The 10,554-nt window shown below is 44.1% G+C and overlaps 1 protein-coding gene and 1 long non-coding RNA gene across 2 annotated transcripts; one reads left to right on the forward strand and one right to left on the reverse strand.

Moving 5' to 3' along the window:
* The first annotated feature begins 247 nt into the window (after positions 1-247).
* LOC123407007 (putative receptor protein kinase ZmPK1) lies at positions 248-3,610 on the forward strand. Its single transcript, XM_045100036.1, has one exon. It carries the CDS (start codon positions 859-861, stop codon positions 3,289-3,291), a length of 2,433 nt encoding a protein of 810 aa, XP_044955971.1. The 5' UTR covers positions 248-858; the 3' UTR covers positions 3,292-3,610.
* Positions 3,611-4,465: 855 nt separating this feature from the next.
* On the reverse strand, positions 4,466-5,675 carry LOC123407008. Its single transcript, XR_006612524.1, has 2 exons — positions 5,512-5,675; positions 4,466-5,226 (listed from the first exon to the last, which is right to left on the reverse strand). It is a non-coding gene; the product is annotated as an uncharacterized LOC123407008 (long non-coding RNA).
* Between the last annotated feature and the right edge of the window lie 4,879 nt (positions 5,676-10,554).

Genomic DNA, 10,554 nt, shown 5'->3' on the forward strand with positions numbered 1-10,554 from the left:
GCCTTTCTAGTGAGGATTACACTTTTTGCACGACAAGATAGACCAAGAAAAACCTAGCCCTTAAGCTCTGTACCAATGCTGTGCAGAGAGTTACCAAACAAATTCAGAAGCTGTGTGCGGTGGATACAAACGGGATGCCGTGGACCGGACCGATAAGTATTCCCTCTGTTTCTAAATATAAGACCTTCTAGAGATTTTAATATTGACTACATATGAATGTATATAGACCTATTCTAGAGTGTACATTCATTCATTTTGCTCCGTATGTAGTTTATAGTAAAATCTCTAAAAGATCTTATATTTAGGAACGGAAGGAGTAGATCGTGCATGCAGACGGGGCACGGTGAAGAATTCCGTTTCGCCCACAGCTGCGTGATGGACGATTGAAGGAAGCACCAGCGGTGCAAATCATACCCTGGAGCTGCAGCTTTATTTATTTCAGGACTATACACCAGCCAGCTGAAAACCTGAACCAAGGCAAAACTCTACAACGCTGCCGCTTGAAAGACAAAGACAACACAGGATAGTTGAACTGTTGACTGAACACAACAAGTTACAACTAAAGGGACAAAGGCTATGTGCAACAATGGAATCCATGCTGCAAAGTTGACCATTTTTGTCCCGAGAAAGAAAATTTGGACCCGGCGGCCTTTTGAACTAATAAAAATACAGCACAGCTTGAGAATGAAGACTTCACAGCTAACTATTCATGGAAGTGACCAGAACCTAACACTTTCAATAAAATTATAGCAGTAAATCACTTCCTCTGGGAGTGTACTGCTAGTGGATTCCTATAATAGTATTCATCTGTGATCGTTCTAAGGAAAGATCAACAGTGCATCAAGCCCGCAAACAAGTATGGATGCGCGCTCTACCTCTCTGCTTCTACTGACTTTGATCCATCTGCTTTCGTGCATCTCAGCTCGCGAATTCCTCTTGCCAGGATCCTCTCTCTCCGTAGAGGATAGCTCCGGCGCCCTCCATTCGCCAAACGGTGCTTTCACCTGCGGCTTCAATAACATCTCCCCAAATGCCTCCGTCTTCTCTATCTGGTTCACCGACACCGCTGAAAAGACTGTCGTCTGGAGCGCAAACCATCTCCACCCCGTGTACTCCTGGGGATCCCGAGTCGTGCTGCATACAGATGGCAGAATGGCTGTGGAAGATTACAATGGCCAGCCAGCGTGGGAAAACAATATCAACTCCTCATCAAAGGCCGAGCAAGCTCGGCTGTTGGACACAGGAAACCTCGTCGTCAGGGGCCCAGGTGATATCATTCTATGGCAAAGCTTTGATTCTCCTACTGATACGTTGCTGCCCAATCAGAACATCACTGCTGCCACAAAGTTGGTATCTACTCATAGGTTACTTGTTCCCGGGCACTACAGCTTCCACTTTGATGATGCACATTTACTCTCACTGTTTGATGATCAGAAGGACATCTCTTTTATCTATTGGCCAAAGCCTGATCTTACTACCTGGGCAAGGCAAAGAAACCCATTCAGTACCACCACCGTTGGGCTTCTTGATAGCTGGGGGTATTTCCTTGGAAGTGATAATTTGACTTTTAAGTCTACTGACTGGGGTCTCGGGATTATGAGGAGGCTAACATTGGATTATGATGGCAACCTTAGATTATACAGTCTAGAAAACCGAGAATGGTCAGTCACATGGATAGCATTTCAGACCTGCTTCGTACATGGTTTGTGTGGCATGAATGGAATATGTGTGTATACACCTAGGCCTGCTTGTGCATGCGCCCCTGGACACGAGATCATCGACCCAACTGACCGGAGCAAAGGTTGCCGGCCGAAGTTCAACCTCAGTTGTCATGGACAGGAGATGAAATTCGTGAAGATACCCTCCACTGACTTCCTAGCTTATGATCAAAGTAAGCGCAGCTTAGTTTCCTTTGATACTTGCAAGAAGATATGCATGAATGACTGCAGTTGCAAAGGTTTCTCATACTGGCAAGGAGGTGGATCTTGCTATCCAAAGTCATCCCTTGTTGGTGGTGTAACCATCCCAGGTTTACGTGGTTCTATCTATCTCAAGATTCCAAAGACCTTACAGGTCTCAGGGTCCTCAATTCCTCAATCACAGCCTTTTGGTCTCAGATATGCTCCTAACTGTAGTGCAAACAACAAATATTTCACTGCAGATTTTCTGAATATACCTAAGAGCAGTCGGGGTGGATCAAAGTACTTGTACTTCTATGGGTTCTTATCAGCGATATTTTGCGTGGAGGTAATGTTTGTGGCATTAGGATGCTGGTTTATGTTCAGATTGGAGGGCAAGCAGTTAACAGGAGTATGGCCAACTGAGGTTGGCTATGAGATGATAACCAACCACTTCCGGAGATATACTTACAAGGAGTTGCAGAGAGCAACTCGGAAGTTCAAGTATCAGATTGGGAGTGGCGCATCTGGTCTTGTGTACAGGGGAGTCTTGAAAGACAAGAGGGCAATAGCGGTGAAAAGGCTAGCAGACATAAACCAGGGAGAAGAAGAATTCCAGCATGAACTGAGTGTGATTGGAAAGATTTACCATATGAATCTGGTGAGGGTTTGGGGATTCTGTTCTGATGGTCCTCACAGGATATTGGTTTTAGAGTACGTTGAGAATGGTTCATTGGATAAAACCCTGTTTAGCACAAAGGGCTCACAGATATTACTTGAATGGAATGAAAGATTTAAGATTGCTCTCGGTGTGGCAAAAGGATTGGCGTATCTTCATCATGAGTGCTTGGAGTGGGTTATCCATTGCGACCTGAAGCCTGAGAACATACTGTTGGATGAGAAATTGGAGCCAAAGATCACCGATTTTGGCCTCGCAAAACTTCTGAATAGGGGCGGATCCAACAAAAATGTATCGCGGATCCATGGAACTAGAGGTTATATAGCTCCTGAGTGGGTTTCCAGCCTCCCAATAACAGCAAAGGTTGATGTCTACAGCTTTGGAGTGGTTCTCCTAGAACTACTGAAGGGGGCTCGTGTTTCAGACTGGGCGTCAAATGCTGACGAAGAAGTGGAAAAGGTCCTTCGAAGGGTCGTTAGGATGCTTGCAGAAAATCTGATGCTGGAGGGTAGCAAACAGTTATGGATTGCTGACTTCATTGACTCCAGGTTGAACCGCCAGTTCAATAACCTGCAAGCAAGAACAATGATCAAGTTGGCTGTTTCATGCGTAGAAGAAGATAGTAGAAAAAGACCTACAATGGAAAATGCTGTGCAGATGCTTCTTTCAGTTGATGAAGCCAGTGGCATAATGCAGCAGTATTCTACCAACTGAATAAAGAGCTCGGTGTTTGATATTGCATACAGCATCGACGATTATTATTGGATCCAAAACAAGATATTTATGAAGTGTGTACATGTAAATCAGGAGCTGCATGAGCCACTTGTATGCCAATTTTGAATTTCGACCACACTATACAAGATTATGTGGTCTCATAATACTAATATTTGTGGAATCGTTATACTAGTTTGTGTTGTAACAAATTAAGATTTCGTGTGACCATGTGGTTTACCGTGAATGCACAATATTTTCACGCTTGTGGTGTTTTCTTTTTGAGAATACATGTTCATGGGTGTTGCTATTTTGGTTGAAAGAACTGTACAAATATTCAGATCTAGCGAATCTTAGGACCACCTGTTTGCATGGAAATTCCATGGTATATCCAGGAGGCAAGTTCAATTGTTCAAGACAAATTGTTCAGTCCTTTCGCTGGAAAAGGAAGTTCAGAGTCAGAACAACATTTAGCTAAATTTTATCCTACGGATTTCTTAAGCACAAACCTGATTCATCATTCTTTCCACCTTGACTTTTCCAATGTTGGTACAGTAATATGCGTATACATCAAATTTTGGGGAAAGTAAATAACCTTGCTGAGTTCTCAGTTGTGTCTGTTGAATCAAAGAACTGTGCCAAAATCGCAATTATAAATTTGCCTATTTATCTCTCAAGTTTGTCCCAATTCATCTTCTAGAAACTAGCTTGCACTTTTAGCGACAAACTTTGAGAAACGGACAAAGAAATAACACAGGGACTAATAATAAATTATTTTTTGCTCATACTCCCTCCATCCCAAAATTCTTGTCTTAGCTTTGTCTAGAAATGAATGTACCTAAATACTAAAACTTGACTAGATACATTCGTATCTAAACAAATCTAAGACAAGAATTTTGGGACGGAGGGAGTAGTTATCAAGTGAGATTTTATCTGCGAGTTAGACAAATGAGCATATCATGTTTCGGAAGCATGAGGAATGCGTCTCTTTAAATTTGCAATTTTTGCTTAGGCGCCGCTTGGATTCGGTGTAAATTTATACATCCAGATTTATTCTGCAGGTGTATATTACCAGTCGCCGTGTTATTTCTGTCTGGATTGGAAACGACGGCTGGAGGTCTGTATTTATTACGGGGGTATCTCAGAGCAAACCGACAATCCAAGGGGGGCCTAACTATTTCTTGACCAAAACCAGCAGGTGCTCTGCTTTTGCATTATAGAAGCGAAAAAAGTACAAAACAGGTCTAGGAAAAAGGAAAAAAGAAACAACTCTAGCCTCAAACTCCTACACAGGAGAAAGGGCTATTTCTGCAGCACATCATTCGGAAAGGCTAATATCATCCCTGAGTCCACTACAAGACCAAACCAGGTTGAGCTTGCTTGCCTTCAAAAACTCTAAAGTTTATTTCCTTCCAAGCCGTGTACGCAGCATACGAAACTTCAGCCCTCCTGTTCTCCTTGCAAACCCCTCTGCTTAACTTGCGCCACCACATTTGACTGTTTGAGATCCCGGAGCAACGTCAGCCATCCTCTGATGAAAATGCAGCAGAAGGTGCACAGGCCGGTTCAGGCTCCCGGTCACACAAAAAGCACGCGTTGTTGTGCGGCCAGTTGCGCGGCCCCAACCTGTCCACCGTTGAAGATCCTATTCAGAAGAAGCAACATTGATCCTCCAAAGCTGCTCCAGATGCAGCTGCTGCTGCCAATCAATTGAACGTTTTCTTTTTTGGGAAATTTCAAATGAATTGAACGTCATTAGCAGATTTAGCAGAAAAAACTGACACTGGCCGTGAGATTCACTTGATGAGATCATCCTGATCCGAGAACTGAGCCAACTGAACTTTTTCCCGAAGCTTGACGTACTTGTAAATTTGCTACTCCGTGTTGACTCTCTGAAGGCCCCTCATCCATTTTTCCATCCACAGGAACATCCTTGACCTAGTGAGAATAATCAGGACTCTGAGCTAGTATTGAACTTGTTGTCCATTGCATACTTTCAGTTTTCCATTTTTGGACAAAACTGGAACAAATCTAGCAAGTCAAGCAAGCATGTCACCACTTCCATGACACTCGTAAACCAATTCCCAAGGTGAAGGCCCCAGGATGTACTACTATGGAACTTTGGGTCAACCGATGTTACCCGGCCCCCAAGAAGGGATTCGCGGAACTCACTAGGGAAGTTGGAATGCGGCACGGCGATTCAAGCAGGGGAGAGCGAGTGACCTGTGGAGCGGAAGCGGAGCGCTGGTTCTGAGGTCGACGCCGTGGGATCCGGCGGCAACTTCGCTGGCACGGTGCGCCGTGGGGGGACTCGTCGAGAAGGAGGCGCCGAGGGTAACGGGAGGGGCCGAGGGCGTAATTTGCTGCGGTGGCAGTGAGGGCAGTGCTCTGCGTGCGCTCCTGCCTCCTGGCCCGGCCCATTACCGGTTTTGAACCTTTCTTAAAACAAATTTGGAGAAATATTTTATTTCACATGTTTAGAAAATATTAATCGGTTTAATAATGTAAATTACATTTCAGAAAAGGGAACAGATACTTCCTTTCATAAATAAAAAATGTGTATATAAAATGAAATGCTTATATATACGGGATTTTATTCATGTACTAAAATAAAAGATAAAAAAGATTTTATATAAATAAATAAATAATACATCATATTAAAAGTACTCATCTATTAAGTAAAAAATACGAGTTGTAGAAAAAGTTCATATATGCTCTGTATGAAATAAAATTTTCATAGTGTTTCAAAAACAAATCATGTATTAAGAGGATTACATAAATTTTGAAAAAACGAAGACAAGTTAAAATGATTAAAAAGGTCTATAGAAAGTATGCATATGCATATGAGGAACACTTGCATAATATGCTAGTGTACAATCACTCCTACGATGAGACATTTTTCATCAGTATGTTCATAGAAGGATTAAAAGACGTTGTTTGTTTTCCTCTTCAAATTACAACAACCTAGTGTGGTTGATTTGTCCTATTCTCTTGCTCAAACGCGGAAAACAGTCTTGGCTGAAGACACTAGCCGGTTCAGCGCGAAATGGGAAATATATGTCAAATTACAAACCATATGTCTGTCACAGAGTATTGGGAAAGGCACCTACAAAAAATATACTAAGAACGTCCTAAAATTGATAATTATGTTGGCAACCTGCATGCGCAACGTAGATCTGGTGGGGAATGTTTCAAATCTGGTGAAAATACATCTCAGGCCAGAAATGCCCCACAATACTTCATTCACATGAAACTTTGCATAAGTCGAGAAGTACACACAGTGAGTCCGAATCTAAACAAATGACAAAGCGAGATGGGGTGCAAAACAAGACTCCTCATGATTTTGTAACAAAATTACTTGTTCATGTTGCTCATGGAACATCTTGTGGAGAGAGCATAAAGTTGCACGGAATGTTGCGAAAACGCTAGTTGTTGATTCTAGTAGATTCTAACAGCTCAACACTTTTACTAGTTCTAAATTGGTGAAACATTTACAATATATAGTGGAGCAAATTACTTCTTCTAATGTGATTGTGGATGATAGGGGCATATCACAATCAACAAACATGTGTCAAACTTGAAGTGGTTCTATAAGGGAAAAACAATTACTACTACACTGAAGGTGTTGCCGCTGACAACCTATGATATCATTTTACGCATGCAATGGCCGGAGACTATGAGCCCTATGTTGGTGTATTGGAGGAAGAAAATAATGAAATTCGGTACTAGGGTGTGTGGACCACATTAAGATATGTCAGAGATAAACTAGCTTCCCACACTATTATATTCGGCAAATACTTGAAAGGGTTGCTTAGTTGAAAGCACATTTGCTCCCTTGGTGATTTAAGTAATTTATGTCAACATGCATAGTGTTGGACTAATATTTTCCTTAAGTATATTTCATAAAAAGTTGAGGTTAGTCAAGTGAATGGATGGAGATGTGGACCACTCAACCTACTAAGGAACCATGTTATCAAAGCTTTAAGACTCTAATTTTTTTGTTAACTGATCCAAGATCACATTGAGTTCGTAGGAAAGAAAATATTGTTAAATGAGGATGAGATTCTGGTCATGAATCATTTGCTGAAGTGCTTAGAGATATTGCTTCAAAACCCTCATCCGCACCTCACATTCTTATCTATCCAAACCAATAAGGTAAATCTAAGCCCCACCGATATATATCTACCCGAACCCATCGAGATACAATTGACAGAGCCGCTGCCTAACCCGAGCACCTCGCTCTCACTGAGATAACCCTTCAGTCCCACCAAAGAGTACACTACTAGGGAAAAGCTTATAGGAAGATGCTTATCAGTAGCACGGGGTAGGGACCCGACGCTGATGTTAGTTAGTAGTAGTGTAGGGCTCTACATCGCGATACAGGTATAGAAAAGTAGCATCATGGCCTGGGAAAACCCGCGCTACTACTAATGGGTCTTGTAAGTGTCACTGGTGCCCTCTTAGTGGTTTTGAAGTATTGAAGACAAATGAGTTAAGGGACTAATATGTTTCTGGGTATAAATGGTGTCGGTGTCAAAACGGTGGATCTTGGGTAGGGGGTACCAAACTATGGACCTTGGATCGATGGGTTGCAGGAGACGAAGGAGACAGTATTTACCTAGGTTTGGGCCCTCTTGAGGAGGTAAAACCATATGTCATGCTTGATTATATTGATGGTGTATGAGGATTACAGAGTTGATCTACCTCGAGATCGTACGAGGTAAACCCTAGATGAGTTAACCTGCCTATGCGGACGAAACCCTCTAGTTTATATAAACACCAGGGGTCCCTAGGGTTACATACAACAAATCTTGAGTCAAGGGCAGAGGCGCCGACCTAAACTACTAAACTTGGACGATACACCAGTCTTCGGAGCTTTCCTTCTTGAATACAAAGTCGCCATGCAGTCTGGTCTTCAATAATACCGTCCATATGGTCGACCTATAAGAGATGGGTCGACCATCCGAGGACCCCTTAGTCTAGGACTCCCTCAGTAGCCCCCGAACTTGCATCCTACACCGATGTACATGGTCTTCGGCAGTTTCTTGTGCCCAGAGTGATCGGCTTACGAGGCGAGTTCCTCCATCCCCTCTGATTTGTGGAATGATGATCCAGCCATTGACCAGTTCTCGATTAACAAAGCGTCGTGAGGCACACGACCTCCAAACTTTTCGCTCGAGAATCGATCGCACCACTCAATTCTTGTGCGCATTAATGAAGACAAGCAATCTAGCAGTTCCTATAGAACCGCTTCTTGTAACCGCGGGGGAAAACACTCTTTATTAACAAATCAAATATGTCCTTGGGTGACCGTCACCCCTCAGGCACCACCAAGAAAACCCTAGAGCTCCAGCGCCCAGAGCCATGGCGGGTTCCTCCTCGTGATCCTTTGGCTCCCTCCTCGGAGATTAGGTCAGTTGTTCCATTTCCCTGCTCTAGTTGCGCAACCTTGAAGTACAAGGATATGTTCCCACGTAAGATCTCACGCCTACTCATGCTGGATTGACCTCCGCTAATGGCAAGGCCTTCGCAGAGAATTTCCCTACCCCTCAAAAGGGTGAAAGGATCTGCTTTGTTTCTTTCCTGCTGCGAGGTCTAGGCTTTCCGGTCCACCCCTTCCTGGGGGCTTACTAGAGTTCTACGGGCTTCAGCTTCACAACCTCACCCCTCGCTCAATCCTTTACATCTCAGGCTTCGTAGACCTATGTGAGATGTTCTTGGGATGCGAGATGTTCTTGGGATGCAAGTGTTAGAAATATGCCCTAGAGGCAATAATAAATTGATTATTATTATATTTCCTTGTTCATGATAATCGTTATTATCCATGCTAGAAGTGTATTGATTGGAAACTCAAATACATGTGTGGATGTTGGGGAACGTTGCATGGGAAACAAAAAAATCCTACGCACACGAAGACCTATCATGGTGATGTCCATCTACGAGAGGAGATTACATCTACGTACCCTTGTAGATCGCTCAGCGGGAAGCGTTAACAAACATGGTTGACGTAGTGGTACGTCTTCATGATCCGTCCCTCGAACCGTCCCACGATCCGTCCCATGAACCGTCTCGCGATCCGTCCCACGATCCGTCCCGATCTAGCGCCGAACGGACGGCACCTCCGCGTTGAGCACACATACAACTCGATGACGATCTCGGCCTTCTTGATCCAGCAAGCAAGACGAAGAAGTAGATGAGTTCTCCGGTAGCGTGACGGTGCTCCGGTGGTGGTGACGATCTACTCCTGCAGGGCTCCACCTGAGCTCCGCAGGAATCCAATCTAGAGGTAAAACTATGTGGAATAGGCTAGAGTTGCACGTGGCAAAGTTGTGTCTCAAAAATCCCTAAACCACCAATATATATAGGAGGAGGGGAGGGGCTAGCCTTGGGGCACAAGGGCCACAAGGGTGTGTCGGTCGCCAGGGAGGAGGAGGACTCCTCCTCCAATTCGGTTTGGGAAGGAGGAGTCCTCCTCTTCCTTCCCACTTCCCTCTTTCCTTTTTTTGGTATTTTTACATGTGGCGCCATAGCCCTCTTGGGCTGACTTCACCAGCCCAATAAGGACTTGGTGCGCCACCCTAGGGCCTTGGGCTCACTCCTGGGTGGGTGGGCCCCTCCCGGTAAACACCCGGAACCCATTCGTCACTCCTGGTACACTGTCGGTAATGCCCGAAACTTTCCAGTGACCAAATGAAACCATCCTATATATCAATCTTCGTTTCCGGACCATTACGGAAACCCTCGTGACGTCCGTGATCTCATCCGGGACTCTGAACAACATTCGATAACCACACATATAACTCAACTATACTAAAACATCATCAAACCTTAAGTGTGCAGACCCTGCGGGTTCGAGAACTATGTAGACATGACCCGAGACACTCCTCGGTCAATATCCAATACCGGGGCATGGATGCCCATATTGGATCCTACATATTCTCCGAAGATCTTATCGGTTGAACCTCAGCGTTAAGGAGTCATATAATCCCGTATGTCATTCCCTTTGTCCTTCGGTATGTTACTTGCCCGAGATTCGATCGTCGGTATCCGCATACCTATTTCAATCTCGTTACCGGCAAGTCTCTTTACTCGTTCCGTAATACAAGATCCCGTGACTTACACATTGCTTGCAAGGCTTGTGTGTGATGTTGTATTACCGTGTGGGCCCCGAGATACCTCTCCCTCACACGGAGTGACAAATCCCAGTCTTGTTTCATACTAACTCAACGGACACCTTCGGAGATACCTGTAGAGCACCTTTATAGT

The sequence above is a fragment of the Hordeum vulgare genome, chromosome 7H, assembly GCF_904849725.1.
Source record: "Hordeum vulgare subsp. vulgare chromosome 7H, MorexV3_pseudomolecules_assembly, whole genome shotgun sequence".
NCBI lineage: Eukaryota > Viridiplantae > Streptophyta > Magnoliopsida > Poales > Poaceae > Hordeum > Hordeum vulgare.